A 15,867-nucleotide genomic window follows, 5' to 3' on the forward strand; every position below is an offset into this window, starting at 1 on the left:
AGCTTTCAGTTTCGCACAGCACAGTAAGAAATGAGAGCTGTGCTGTGATTGGTTGCTATGGGCCGCTCTGGCATTGAGGCCCAGTCTACCACACACCTGTTGCCGGCCACGTCCAGCACGTGCAGCTCGGTGGCGCTGGCGAGCTCCGGCGGGAGGGCGCTTAGCTGATTATCGCGCAGACACAGCATGTTCAAACTGGAGCAGCCGCCGATCTCCGCGGGCAGAGATGACAGACGGTTGCGATCCACATTCAGGTTGGTCAATTTTGTGAGGTTTCCAATGGACTTCGGGAGATGCTGGAGGGAAAAACAGCCGACAACCATACTGTAAATCGTGTGCGAGGTTGTCAGCCCCGGCCCATTACTGGCACCCCGCCTGTGTACATGTGAGGTTGTCGGCCCCCCGGTACGCACCGTCAGCAGGTTCTCGGTCAGGATAATCTCGCTCAGGTTCTCACAGTCCCCGAGGGCCTCTGTGATCTGGAGCAGCCGGTTCTGGTCGATCTTCAGGATGGAGAGCTGCTTCAGCTGACCTGCGAGGGAATGACAGATGTGAGTCCGTGGACGCAGGAACAGACGAGGGCTCGTTGCAGGTCACTGACCGATGCCCGCCGGTATGCTGCCCAGCTGGTTCTGAGAGAGCAGCAGGTCGGTGAGGGAGATGAGGCCGCTGATCTCCGCAGGAAGCTGCTCCAACTTATTCTCCGACACGTCTAGACAAACCAAACGCCGGAGATTCCCCAGTTCCTGCAACACAGACATGACATCAATGGCCCGAAACCCCCGGAGTAGAGGCTGCCGCCGGCACCCGAACCCCTGGAGGAGAGGCTGGAGCCACAGGGGGAAAAGGTCATCAGCACCTGAGTCACGAGAAGACAAAGTCACCAGCACCTGAATCACAAGAGGACAAAGTCACCAGCACCTGAGCCACAGGGGGAAAAAGTCATCAGCACCTGAGCCACAGGAGAAAAAGTCATCAGCACCTGAGCCACAGGGGGAAAAAGTCATCAGCACCTGAGTCACAGGAGGAAAAAGTCACCAACACCTGAGCCACAGGAGGAAAAAGTCACCAGCACCTGAGCCACAGGAGAAAAAAGTCACCAACACCTGAGCCACAGGGGGAAAAAGTCACCCACACCTGAGCCACAGGGGAAAAAGTCATCAGCACCTGAGTCACAGGAGGAAAAAGTCACCCACACCTGAGCCACAGGGGGAAAAAGTCACCCACACCTGAGCCACAGGGGAAAAAGTCATCAGCACCTGAGCCACAGGAGGAAAAAGTCACCCACACCTGAGCCACAGGGGGAAAAAGTCACCCACACCTGAGCCACAGGGGAAAAAGTCATCAGCACCTGAGTCACAAGAAGACAAAGTCACCAGCACCTGAATCACAAGAGGACAAAGTCACCAGCACCTGAGCCACAGGGGGAAAAAGTCATCAGCACCTGAGCCACAGGGGAAAAAGTCATCAGCACCTGAGCCACAGGGGGAACAAGTCATCAGCACTGGAGCCACAGGGGAAAAAGTCATCAGCACCTGAGCCACAGGGGGAAAAAGTCATCAGCACCTGAGTCACAGGAGGAAAAAGTCACCAACACCTGAGCCACAGGAGGAAAAAGTCACCAGCACCTGAGCCACAGGAGAAAAAAGTCACCAACACCTGAGCCACAGGGGGAAAAAGTCACCCACACCTGAGTCACAGGGGAAAAAGTCATCAGCACCTGAGTCACAGGAGGAAAAAGTCACCCACACCTGAGCCACAGGGGGAAAAAGTCACCCACACCTGAGCCACAGGGGAAAAAGTCATCAGCACCTGAGCCACAGGAGGAAAAAGTCACCCACACCTGAGCCACAGGAGGAAAAAGTCACCCGCACCTGAGCCACAGGGGGAAAAAGTCACCCGCACCTGAGCCACAGGGGAAAAAGTCACCAGCACCTGAGCCACAAGAGGACAAAGTCACAAACACCTGAGCCACAGGAGGAAAAAGTCACCCGCACCTGAGCCAGAAGAGTACAAAGTCACCCGCACCTGAGCCACAGGGGGAAAAAGTCACCCGCACCTGAGCCACAAGAGGACAAAGTCACCAACACCTGAGCCACAGGAGGAAAAAGTCACCCACACCTGAGCCACAGGGGAAAAAGTCATCAGCACCTGAGTCACAGGAGGAAAAAGTCACCCACACCTGAGCCACAGGGGGAAAAAGTCACCCACACCTGAGCCACAGGGGAAAAAGTCATCAGCACCTGAGCCACAGGAGGAAAAAGTCACCCACACCTGAGCCACAGGAGGAAAAAGTCACCCGCACCTGAGCCACAGGGGGAAAAAGTCACCCGCACCTGAGCCACAGGGGAAAAAGTCACCAGCACCTGAGCCACAAGAGGACAAAGTCACCAACACCTGAGCCACAGGAGGAAAAAGTCACCCGCACCTGAGCCAGAAGAGTACAAAGTCACCCGCACCTGAGCCACAGGGGGAAAAAGTCACCCGCACCTGAGCCACAAGAGGACAAAGTCACCAACACCTGAGCCACAGGAGGAAAAAGTCACCCACACCTGAGCCAGAAGAGGACAAAGTCACCAGCACCTGAGCCACAGGGGGAAAAAGTCACCAGCACCTGAGCCACAGGGGGAAAAAGTCACCAGCACCTGAGCCACAGGAGGAAAAAGTCACCAGCACCTGTGCCACAGGGGAAAAAGTCACCCGCACCTGAGCCACAAGAGGACAAAGTCAAGAGCACCTGAGCCACAGGAGGAAAAAGTCACCAGCACCTGAGCCACAGGGGAAAAAGTAACCCGCACCTGAGTCAGAAGAGGACAAAGTCACCCGCACCTGAGTCAGAAGAGGACAAAGTCACCTGCACCTGAGCCACAGGGGGAAAAAGTCACCCGCACCTGAGCCACAGGGGGAAAAAGTCACCCGCACCTGAGCCACAAGGGGAAAAAGTCACGAGCACCTGAGCCACAGGGGGAAAAAGTCACCAGCACCTGAGCCACAGGGGGAAAAAGTCACCCGCACCTGAGCCACAGGGGGAAAAGTCACCAGCACCTGAGCCACAGGGGGAAAAAGTCACCAGCACCTGAGCCACAGGGGGAAAAAGTCACCCGCACCAGAGCCACAGGGGAAAAAGTCACCAGCACCTGAGTCAGAAGAGGACAAAGTCACCCGCACCTGAGCCACAGGAGGAAAAAGTCACCAGAACCTGAGCCACAGGGGAAAAAGTCACCCGCACCTGAGCCACAAGGGGAAAAAGTCACCCGCACCTGAGCCACAGGGGGAAAAAGTCACCCGCACCTGAGCCACAGGGGGAAAAAGTCACCAGCACCTGAGCCACAGGGGAAAAAGTCACCCGCACCTGAGCCACAAGGGGAAAAAATCATCAGCACCTGAGCCACAGGGGGAAAAAGTCATCAGCACCTGAGTCACAGGAGGAAAAAGTCACCAACACCTGAGCCACAGGAGGAAAAAGTCACCAGCACCTGAGCCACAGGAGAAAAAAGTCACCAACACCTGAGCCACAGGGGGAAAAAGTCACCCACACCTGAGCCACAGGGGAAAAAGTCATCAGCACCTGAGTCACAGGAGGAAAAAGTCACCCACACCTGAGCCACAGGGGGAAAAAGTCACCCACACCTGAGCCACAGGGGAAAAAGTCATCAGCACCTGAGCCACAAGAGGACAAAGTCACCCGCACCTGAGCCACAGGAGGAAAAAGTCACCCACACCTGAGCCACAGGAGGAAAAAGTCACCCACACCTGAGCCACAGGGGAAAAAGTCATCAGCACCTGAGCCACAGGGGAAAAAGTCACCCGCACCTGAGCCACAAGGGGAAAAAGTCACCCGCACCTGAGCCACAGGGGGAAAAAGTCACCCGCACCTGAGCCACAGGGGGAAAAAGTCACCAGCACCTGAGCCACAGGGGAAAAAGTCACCCGCACCTGAGCCACAAGGGGAAAAAATCATCAGCACCTGAGCCACAGGGGGAAAAAGTCATCAGCACCTGAGTCACAGGAGGAAAAAGTCACCAACACCTGAGCCACAGGAGGAAAAAGTCACCAGCACCTGAGCCACAGGAGAAAAAAGTCACCAACACCTGAGCCACAGGGGGAAAAAGTCACCCACACCTGAGCCACAGGGGAAAAAGTCATCAGCACCTGAGTCACAGGAGGAAAAAGTCACCCACACCTGAGCCACAGGGGGAAAAAGTCACCCACACCTGAGCCACAGGGGAAAAAGTCATCAGCACCTGAGCCACAAGAGGACAAAGTCACCCGCACCTGAGCCACAGGAGGAAAAAGTCACCCACACCTGAGCCACAGGAGGAAAAAGTCACCCACACCTGAGCCACAGGGGAAAAAGTCATCAGCACCTGAGTCACAGGAGGAAAAAGTCACCAACACCTGAGCCACAAGAGGACAAAGTCACCAACACCTGAGCCACAAGAGGACAAAGTCACCTGCATCTGAGCCACAAGAGGACAAAGTCACCAGTACCTGAGACACAAGAGGACAAAGTCACCAACACCTGAGCCACAGGGGGAAAAAGTCACCCGCACCTGAGCCACAGGGGAAAAAGTCACCCGCACCTGAGCCACAAGAGGACAAAGTCACCAGCACCTGAGCCACAGGGGGAAAAAGTCACCAGCACCTGAGCCACAGGGGGAAAAAGTCACCCGCACCAGAGCCACAGGGGAAAAAGTCACCAGCACCTGAGTCAGAAGAGGACAAAGTCACCCGCACCTGAGCCACAGGAGGAAAAAGTCACCAGAACCTGAGCCACAGGGGAAAAAGTCACCCGCACCTGAGCCACAAGGGGAAAAAGTCACCCGCACCTGAGCCACAGGGGGAAAAAGTCACCCGCACCTGAGCCACAGGGGGAAAAAGTCACCAGCACCTGAGCCACAGGGGAAAAAGTCACCCGCACCTGAGCCACAAGGGGAAAAAGTCATCAGCACCTGAGCCACAGGGGGAAAAAGTCATCAGCACCTGAGTCACAGGAGGAAAAAGTCACCAACACCTGAGCCACAGGAGGAAAAAGTCACCAGCACCTGAGCCACAGGAGAAAAAAGTCACCAACACCTGAGCCACAGGGGAAAAAGTCATCAGCACCTGAGCCACAGGAGGAAAAAGTCACCAGCACCTGAGCCACAGGGGGAAAAAGTCACCCGCACCTGAGCCACAGGGGGAAAAGTCACCAGCACCTGAGCCACAGGGGGAAAAAGTCACCAGCACCTGAGCCACAGGGGGAAAAAGTCACCCGCACCAGAGCCACAGGGGAAAAAGTCACCAGCACCTGAGTCAGAAGAGGACAAAGTCACCCGCACCTGAGCCACAGGAGGAAAAAGTCACCAGAACCTGAGCCACAGGGGAAAAAGTCACCCGCACCTGAGCCACAAGGAGAAAAAGTCACCCGCACCTGAGCCACAGGGGGAAAAAGTCACCCGCACCTGAGCCACAGGGGGAAAAAGTCACCAGCACCTGAGCCACAGGGGAAAAAGTCACCCGCACCTGAGCCACAAGGGGAAAAAGTCATCAGCACCTGAGCCACAGGGGGAAAAAGTCATCAGCACCTGAGTCACAGGAGGAAAAAGTCACCAACACCTGAGCCACAGGAGGAAAAAGTCACCAGCACCTGAGCCACAGGAGAAAAAAGTCACCAACACCTGAGCCACAGGGGGAAAAAGTCACCCACACCTGAGCCACAGGGGAAAAAGTCATCAGCACCTGAGTCACAGGAGGAAAAAGTCACCCACACCTGAGCCACAGGGGGAAAAAGTCACCCACACCTGAGCCACAGGGGAAAAAGTCATCAGCACCTGAGCCACAGGAGGAAAAAGTCACCAGCACCTGAGCCACAGGGGGAAAAAGTCACCCGCACCTGAGCCACAGGGGGAAAAGTCACCAGCACCTGAGCCACAGGGGGAAAAAGTCACCAGCACCTGAGCCACAGGGGAAAAAGTCACCAGCACCTGAGTCAGAAGAGGACAAAGTCACCCGCACCTGAGCCACAGGAGGAAAAAGTCACCAGAACCTGAGCCACAGGGGAAAAAGTCACCCGCACCTGAGCCACAAGGGGAAAAAGTCACCCGCACCTGAGCCACAGGGGGAAAAAGTCACCCGCACCTGAGCCACAGGGGGAAAAAGTCACCAGCACCTGAGCCACAGGGGAAAAAGTCACCCGCACCTGAGCCACAGGGGGAAAAAGTCATCAGCACCTGAGCCACAGGGGGAAAAATTCATCAGCACCTGAGTCACAGGAGGAAAAAGTCACCAACACCTGAGCCACAGGAGGAAAAAGTCACCAGCACCTGAGCCACAGGAGAAAAAAGTCACCAACACCTGAGCCACAGGGGGAAAAAGTCACCCACACCTGAGCCACAGGGGAAAAAGTCATCAGCACCTGAGTCACAGGAGGAAAAAGTCACCCACACCTGAGCCACAGGGGGAAAAAGTCACCCACACCTGAGCCACAGGGGAAAAAGTCATCAGCACCTGAGCCACAGGAGGAAAAAGTCACCCACACCTGAGCCACAGGAGGAAAAAGTCACCCACACCTGAGCCACAGGGGAAAAAGTCATCAGCACCTGAGTCACAGGAGGAAAAAGTCACCAACACCTGAGCCACAAGAGGACAAAGTCACCAACACCTGAGCCACAAGAGGACAAAGTCACCTGCATCTGAGCCACAAGAGGACAAAGTCACCAGTACCTGAGACACAAGAGGACAAAGTCACCAACACCTGAGCCACAGGGGGAAAAAGTCACCCGCACCTGAGCCACAGGGGAAAAAGTCACCCGCACCTGAGCCACAAGAGGACAAAGTCACCAACACCTGAGCCACAGGAGGAAAAAGTCACCCGCACCTGAGCCAGAAGAGTACAAAGTCACCAGCACCTGAGCCACAGGGGGAAAAAGTCACCAGCACCTGAGCCACAGGGGGAAAAAGTCACCAGCACCTGAGCCACAGGAGGAAAAAGTCACCAGCACCTGAGCCACAGGGGAAAAAGTCACCCGCACCTGAGCCACAAGAGGACAAAGTCAAGAGCACCTGAGCCACAGGAGGAAAAAGTCACCAGCACCTGAGCCACAGGGGAAAAAGTAACCCGCACCTGAGTCAGAAGAGGACAAAGTCACCCGCACCTGAGTCAGAAGAGGACAAAGTCACCTGCACCTGAGCCACAGGGGGAAAAAGTCACCCGCACCTGAGCCACAGGGGGAAAAAGTCACCCGCACCTGAGCCACAAGGGGAAAAAGTCACGAGCACCTGAGCCACAGGGGGAAAAAGTCACCAGCAGCTGAGCCACAGGGGGAAAAAGTCACCCGCACCTGAGCCACAGGGGGAAAAGTCACCAGCACCTGAGCCACAGGGGGAAAAAGTCACCCGCACCAGAGCCACAGGGGAAAAAGTCACCAGCACCTGAGTCAGAAGAGGACAAAGTCACCCGCACCTGAGCCACAGGAGGAAAAAGTCACCAGAACCTGAGCCACAGGGGAAAAAGTCACCCGCACCTGAGCCACAAGGGGAAAAAGTCACCCGCACCTGAGCCACAGGGGGAAAAAGTCACCCGCACCTGAGCCACAGGGGGAAAAAGTCACCAGCACCTGAGCCACAGGGGAAAAAGTCACCCGCACCTGAGCCACAAGGGGAAAAAGTCATCAGCACCTGAGCCACAGGGGGAAAAAGTCATCAGCACCTGAGTCACAGGAGGAAAAAGTCACCAACACCTGAGCCACAGGAGGAAAAAGTCACCAGCACCTGAGCCACAGGAGAAAAAAGTCACCAACACCTGAGCCACAGGGGGAAAAAGTCACCCACACCTGAGCCACAGGGGAAAAAGTCATCAGCACCTGAGTCACAGGAGGAAAAAGTCACCCACACCTGAGCCACAGCGGGAAAAAGTCACCCACACCTGAGCCACAGGGGAAAAAGTCATCAGCACCTGAGCCACAGGAGGAAAAAGTCACCCACACCTGAGCCACAGGAGGAAAAAGTCACCCACACCTGAGCCACAGGGGAAAAAGTCATCAGCACCTGAGTCACAGGAGGAAAAAGTCACCAACACCTGAGCCACAAGAGGACAAAGTCACCAACACCTGAGCCACAAGAGGACAAAGTCACCTGCATCTGAGCCACAAGAGGACAAAGTCACCAGTACCTGAGACACAAGAGGACAAAGTCACCAACACCTGAGCCACAGGGGGAAAAAGTCACCCGCACCTGAGCCACAGGGGAAAAAGTCACCCGCACCTGAGCCACAAGAGGACAAAGTCACCAGCACCTGAGCCACAGGGGGAAAAAGTCACCAGCACCTGAGCCACAGGGGGAAAAAGTCACCCGCACCAGAGCCACAGGGGAAAAAGTCACCAGCACCTGAGTCAGAAGAGGACAAAGTCACCCGCACCTGAGCCACAGGAGGAAAAAGTCACCAGAACCTGAGCCACAGGGGAAAAAGTCACCCGCACCTGAGCCACAGGAGGAAAAAGTCACCCACACCTGAGCCACAGGGGGAAAAAGTCACCCACACCTGAGCCACAGGGGAAAAAGTCATCAGCACCTGAGCCACAGGAGGAAAAAGTCACCAGCACCTGAGCCACAGGGGGAAAAAGTCACCCGCACCTGAGCCACAGGGGGAAAAGTCACCAGCACCTGAGCCACAGGGGGAAAAAGTCACCAGCACCTGAGCCACAGGGGGAAAAAGTCACCCGCACCAGAGCCACAGGGGAAAAAGTCACCAGCACCTGAGTCAGAAGAGGACAAAGTCACCCGCACCTGAGCCACAGGAGGAAAAAGTCACCAGAACCTGAGCCACAGGGGAAAAAGTCACCCGCACCTGAGCCACAAGGGGAAAAAGTCACCCGCACCTGAGCCACAGGGGGAAAAAGTCACCCGCACCTGAGCCACAGGGGGAAAAAGTCACCAGCACCTGAGCCACAGGGGAAAAAGTCACCCGCACCTGAGCCACAAGGGGAAAAAGTCATCAGCACCTGAGCCACAGGGGGAAAAAGTCATCAGCACCTGAGTCACAGGAGGAAAAAGTCACCAACACCTGAGCCACAGGAGGAAAAAGTCACCAGCACCTGAGCCACAGGAGAAAAAAGTCACCAACACCTGAGCCACAGGGGGAAAAAGTCACCCACACCTGAGCCACAGGGGAAAAAGTCATCAGCACCTGAGTCACAGGAGGAAAAAGTCACCCACACCTGAGCCACAGGGGGAAAAAGTCACCCACACCTGAGCCACAGGGGAAAAAGTCATCAGCACCTGAGCCACAGGAGGAAAAAGTCACCCACACCTGAGCCACAGGAGGAAAAAGTCACCCACACCTGAGCCACAGGGGAAAAAGTCATCAGCACCTGAGTCACAGGAGGAAAAAGTCACCAACACCTGAGCCACAAGAGGACAAAGTCACCAACACCTGAGCCACAAGAGGACAAAGTCACCTGCATCTGAGCCACAAGAGGACAAAGTCACCAGTACCTGAGACACAAGAGGACAAAGTCACCAACACCTGAGCCACAGGGGGAAAAAGTCACCCGCACCTGAGCCACAGGGGAAAAAGTCACCCGCACCTGAGCCACAAGAGGACAAAGTCACCAACACCTGAGCCACAGGAGGAAAAAGTCACCCGCACCTGAGCCACAGGGGGAAAAAGTCACCCGCACCTGAGCCACAGGGGAAAAAGTCACCAGCACCTGAGCCACAAGAGGACAAAGTCACCAACACCTGAGCCACAGGAGGAAAAAGTCACCCGCACCTGAGCCAGAAGAGTACAAAGTCACCCGCACCTGAGCCACAGGGGGAAAAAGTCACCCGCACCTGAGCCACAAGAGGACAAAGTCACCAACACCTGAGCCACAGGAGGAAAAAGTCACCCACACCTGAGCCAGAAGAGGACAAAGTCACCAGCACCTGAGCCACAGGGGGAAAAAGTCACCAGCACCTGAGCCACAGGGGGAAAAAGTCACCAGCACCTGAGCCACAGGAGGAAAAAGTCACCAGCACCTGAGCCAGAGGGGAAAAAGTCACCCGCACCTGAGCCACAAGAGGACAAAGTCAAGAGCACCTGAGCCACAGGAGGAAAAAGTCACCAGCACCTGAGCCACAGGGGAAAAAGTAACCCGCACCTGAGTCAGAAGAGGACAAAGTCACCCGCACCTGAGTCAGAAGAGGACAAAGTCACCTGCACCTGAGCCACAGGGGGAAAAAGTCACCCGCACCTGAGCCACAGGGGGAAAAAGTCACCCGCACCTGAGCCACAAGGGGAAAAAGTCACCAGCACCTGAGCCACAGGGGGAAAAAGTCACCAGCACCTGAGCCACAGGGGGAAAAAGTCACCCGCACCTGAGCCACAGGGGGAAAAAGTCACCAGCACCTGAGCCACAGGGGGAAAAAGTCACCAGCACCTGAGCCACAGGGGGAAAAAGTCACCCGCACCAGAGCCACAGGGGAAAAAGTCACCAGCACCTGAGTCAGAAGAGGACAAAGTCACCCGCACCTGAGCCACAGGAGGAAAAAGTCACCAGAACCTGAGCCACAGGGGAAAAAGTCACCCGCACCTGAGCCACAAGGGGAAAAAGTCACCCGCACCTGAGCCACAGGGGGAAAAAGTCACCCGCACCTGAGCCACAGGGGGAAAAAGTCACCAGCACCTGAGCCACAGGGGAAAAAGTCACCCGCACCTGAGCCACAAGGGGAAAAAGTCATCAGCACCTGAGTCAGAAGAGGACAAAGTCACCAGCACCTGAGCCACAGGAGGAAAAAGTCACCCGCACCTGAGCCACAGGAGGAAAAAGTCACCCGCACCTGAGCCACAGGAGGAAAAAGTCACCAGCACCTGAGCCACAGGGGAAAAAGTAACCCGCACCTGAGTCAGAAGAGGACAAAGTCACCCGCACCTGAGTCAGAAGAGGACAAAGTCACCTGCACCTGAGCCACAGGGGGAAAAAGTCACCAGCACCTGAGCCACAGGGGGAAAAAGTCACCCGCACCTGAGCCACAGGGGGAAAAAGTCACCAGCACTTGAGCCACAGGAGGAAAAAGTCACCAGCATTTGAGCCACAGGAGGAAAAAGTCACCTGCACCTGAGCCACAGGGGGAAAAAGTCACCAGCACCTGAGCCACAGGGGGAAAAAGTCACCAGCACCTGAGCCACAGGAGGACAAAGTCACCAGCACCACCATCACAATTGACTGATCCACAGGAGAAGCCACCTTCAAGACTACATGCTCCATACCGGCAACCACTACCTCCAAGCTCACATGCTACACGAGCAGTCGCCACCATCCATGCCAGCTGCACTGCCACCAACCACCAGGCTGCAGTGTCCTCCCGTCCCCTAACGTCATGACCCTGGAATACTGACCGGAGGTAATGCAGACAGCTGGTTTCTATCCAGCCACAACTCCCTCAGGTTGGGCAGCGCCCCGAGCGTGTCTGGCTATAAAGGGAGAAAAAGGAGAAGGATTTGTCCATGGGAAATCTGCGCAGTCCCGTACCCAGCGAGGGATGGGAACCTTACCAGAACCTGCAGATCATTGCTCCCCAGGTCCAAATGTTCCAACTTAACCAGGAATGATAGAGATCTGGAAGACAAACGTAGATCTGAGACATGTGCCAGAGGCTATGGGGTCACCAACATGCAGTGTATAGAAAGTCTACATGCCCCAGATGAACAGGCTTTTGTCATGTAACTAATTAAACCAAGAAGCATCCTCTCAGGACTTCTTCCCCCTTCAGTATCAACCAATAATCTGTACAAATCCACTGTGGAACGATATATTGAAATATTTTTCAGTGGATACAGAGAAATAAACTACAATAATGAAATTGCATAAGTGTGCACACCCTCATAATCGGGGCTGGGGTTGTGGTAAGAATCAGCCGATCACGTTTCCCCCGTTACATAGTAGTTAGTGCTCAGCCGCCGTCATTTCCTGTGATTCTGATAAACCCCAGAGAAAGTGTCGCTGCTCTTGGAGGATTTTCCTGTAAACAGCTGACAACACAGCAAAAGGATCTAAGTGCGGAAAGTTGTCAGTCACAACTACAGGGATCAGATCAGATCTACCATGGACACTGAAGACGTCACAAGAAGGGGCTGAAATCTGGCACCACAGCGACATTACCGAGAACTGGACGTCCCTCAGATATTGGGGAAAAGACAAGAAGGACTTTGCCCCTGGAGGCCGACGGCAACATTAGAGGAGCTGCAGGGATTTCTGGCCAGTCCTCACCGTGTCCTACATGTGACCACAATCTCCCGTATTCCTCTCATCTCCGGCTTGCGGAGTCGGGGGAGACAGAGCCTTTTCTTACATATAAACCTCCAGGCCGGCGATGTTCTGCCAAATCCTTCATAACATCCGGCAGAAGTAGGAAAAGTGATCTGTCTGAGGAAACCGAGGGGGAACTCTGTGGCCATAATCCCAGAAGGTGTAAAGTCGACACCGGTCATCACCAGAAGACTCCCGTCCCCACAGTGAAGCATGGTGGGGGCAGCATTGTGCTCTGGGAAATAGCCAAGGGGGAGGGGATTATGGACAGAACAAATAGACAATTTCACATCAAAACCTTTGAGCTCTCCTGGAAAGCCGATGAGGAGGAATTTCACCTCAGCGATAATGACCTAAAGTGACCTCCAAATCACCAAAACATCAGCTTCACCTGGAGAAGACGAAGTTGTGGAACGACCGAGCCCAGACCTGAACCAAGGAGCAATCTGTGGTGACCTGAAGAGGGCGCTGTACACAGGAGATGTCCCCGCAATCTGTGGTGACCTGAAGAGGGCGCTGTACACAGGAGATGTCCCCCGCAATCTGTGGTGACCTGAAGAGGGCGCTGTACACAGGAGATGTCCCCGCAATCTGTGGTGACCTGAAGAGGACGCTGTACACAGGAGATGCCCCCGCAATCTGTGGTGATCTGAAGAGGACGCTGTACACAGGAGATGTCCCCGCAATCTGTGGTGACCTGAAGAGGACGCTGTACACAGGAGATGTCCCCGCAATCTGTGGTGACCTGAAGAGGGCGCTGTACACAGGAGATGTCCCCCGCAATCTGTGGTGACCTGAAGAGGGCGCTGTACACAGGAGATGTCCCCGCAATCTGTGGTGACCTGAAGAGGACGCTGTACACAGGAGATGTCCCCGCAATCTGTGGTGACCTGAAGAGGACGCTGTACACAGGAGATGTCCCCGCAATCTGTGGTGACCTGAAGAGGGCGCTGTACACAGGAGATGTCCCCGCAATCTGTGCTGACCTGAAGAGGACGCTGTACACAGGAGATGTCCCCGCAATCTGTGGTGACCTGAAGAGGGCGCTGTACACAGGAGATGCCCCCGCAATCTGTGGTGACCTGAAGAGGGCGCTGTACACAGGAGATGCCCCGCAATCTGTGGTGACCTGAAGAGGACGCTGTACACAGGAGATGTCCCGCAATCTGTGGTGACCTGAAGAGGGCGCTGTACACAGGAGATGCCCCCGCAATCTGTGGTGACCTGAAGAGGGCGCTGTACACAGGAGATGCCCCCGCAATCTGTGGTGACCTGAAGAGGACGCTGTACACAGGAGATGTCCCCGCAATCTGTGGTGACCTGAAGAGGACGCTGTACACAGGAGATGTCCCCGCAATCTGTGGTGACCTGAAGAGGACGCTGTACACAGGAGATGTCCCCGCAATCTGTGGTGACCTGAAGAGGACGCTGTACACAGGAGATGTCCCCGCAATCTGTGGTGACCTGAAGAGGACGCTGTACACAGGAGATGTCCCCGCAATCTGTGGTGTCCTGAAGAGGGCGCTGTACAAAGGAGATGTCCCCGCAATCTGTGGTGACCTGAAGAGGGCGCTGTACAAAGGAGATGTCCCCGCAATCTGTGGTGAACTGAAGAGGGCGCTGTACACAGGAGATGCCCCCGCAATCTGTGGTGACCTGAAGAGGGCGCTGTACACATGAGATGCTCCCGCAATCTGTGGTGACCTGAAGAGGGCGCTGTACACATGAGATGCCCCCGCAATCTGTGGTGACCTGAAGAGGACGCTGTACACAGGAGATGTCCCCGCAATCTGTGGTGACCTGAAGAGGACGCTGTACACAGGAGATGCCCCCGCAATCTGTGGTGACCTGAAGAGGGCGCTGTACACAGGAGATGTCCCCGCAATCTGTGGTGACCTGAAGAGGACGCTGTACACAGGAGATGCCCCCGCAATCTGTGGTGACCTGAAGAGGACGCTGTACACAGGAGATGCCCCCGCAATCTGTGGTGACCTGAAGAGGACGCTGTACACAGGAGAGGCCCAGCAATCTGTGGTGACCTGAAGAGGGCGCTGTACACAGGAGATGTCCCCGCAATCTGTGGTGACCTGAAGAGGACGCTGTACACAGGAGATGTCCCGCAATCTGTGGTGACCTGAAGAGGACGCTGTACACAGGAGATGTCCCCGTAATCTGTGGTGACCTGAAGAGGACGCTGTACACAGGAGATGCCCCCGCAATCTGTGGTGACCTGAAGAGGACGCTGTACACAGGAGATGTCCCGCAATCTGTGGTGACCTGAAGAGGACGCTGTACACAGGAGATGTCCCCGCAATCTGTGGTGACCTGAAGAGGACGCTGTACACAGGAGATGTCCCCGCAATCTGTGGTGACCTGAAGAGGGCGCTGTACACAGGAGATGCCCCCGCAATCTGTGGTGACCTGAAGAGGGCGCTGTACACAGGAGATGTCCCCGCAATCTGTGGTGACCTGAAGAGGGCGCTGTACACAGGAGATGTCCCCGCAATCTGTGGTGACCTGAAGAGGACACTGTACACAGGAGATGTCCCCGCAATCTGTGGTGACCTGAAGAGGACGCTGTACACAGGAGATGTCCCGCAATCTGTGGTGACCTGAAGAGGACGCTGTACACAGGAGATGTCCCCGCAATCTGTGGTGACCTGAAGAGGGCGCTGTACACAGGAGATGTCCCCGCAATCTGTGGTGACCTGAAGAGAGCGCCGTACACAGGAGATGTCCCCGCAATCTGTGGTGACCTGAAGAGGGCGCCGTACACAGGAGATGTCCCCGCAATCTGTGGTGACCTGAAGAGGGCGCTGTACACAGGAGATGTCCCCGCAATCTGTGGTGACCTGAAGAGGACGCTGTACACAGGAGATGTCCCTGCAATCTGTGGTGACCTGAAGAGGACGCTGTACACAGGAGATGTCCCCGCAATCTGTGGTGACCTGAAGAGGACGCTGTACACAGGAGATGTCCCCGCAATCTGTGGTGACCTGAAGAGGACGCTGTACACAGGAGATGTCCCCGCAATCTGTGGTGACCTGAAGAGGACGCTGTACACAGGAGATGTCCCTGCAATCTGTGGTGACCTGAAGAGGACGCTGTACACAGGAGATGTCCCCGCAATCTGTGGTGACCTGAAGAGGGCGCTGTACACAGGAGATGTCCCGTAATCTGACAGATGTGGAGATGCTGACAGGAGGAGCTGGCAAAGATCATCAATCCAAGATGTGCCGACTGATCGAACCCGACTCAAAAACACTTAACGCTGCCAGAAACTCATAGGATCCTGCAACAAGTATAAGGCTAGTTTCACATTTGCGGTTAAGTCCGCAGCGTATCGTCCGCAAACGTCTGGTAGAGCAGCGTTTATTATCCGCATCAGCTTACACATGATGGTTAAAAAACCGCAGCGTTTGCATGCGCTTTACATGTGTTTGCGCTTTTTATGCGCATGCGTTTGGTATTTCCAGGAGGGTGAGTCTTTAATGGGCATGTCTAAATCAGTTCCTGCACATGCGCAGTCCAAAGTACGCAAGCGCATCAAATGCATGCGTACGCAGACATGTGTACGCATGCGTTCCCATAGACAGTA

General features: G+C 55.2%; 1 protein-coding gene across 15 annotated transcripts in view; it reads right to left on the reverse strand.

Annotated features, from left to right (window-relative positions):
- Positions 1–15,867, reverse strand: part of SCRIB (scribble planar cell polarity protein) — a 201,415-nt gene that overhangs the window by 156,227 nt on the left and 29,321 nt on the right. For all 15 annotated transcript variants that reach the window (XM_069732145.1, XM_069732154.1, XM_069732146.1 and 12 more), the window contains exons 6-10: positions 11,516–11,579; positions 11,360–11,434; positions 602–746; positions 414–532; positions 97–296 (exon numbers count right to left, since the gene is read on the reverse strand). In XM_069732145.1, the coding sequence (XP_069588246.1) occupies positions 97–296; positions 414–532; positions 602–746; positions 11,360–11,434; positions 11,516–11,579 (603 nt within the window). The remainder of the gene's footprint in view (positions 1–96; positions 297–413; positions 533–601; positions 747–11,359; positions 11,435–11,515; positions 11,580–15,867) is intronic.

This window comes from Ranitomeya imitator, chromosome 6 (genome assembly GCF_032444005.1).
Source record: "Ranitomeya imitator isolate aRanImi1 chromosome 6, aRanImi1.pri, whole genome shotgun sequence".
In the NCBI taxonomy this organism is placed as follows: Eukaryota; Metazoa; Chordata; class Amphibia; order Anura; family Dendrobatidae; genus Ranitomeya; species Ranitomeya imitator.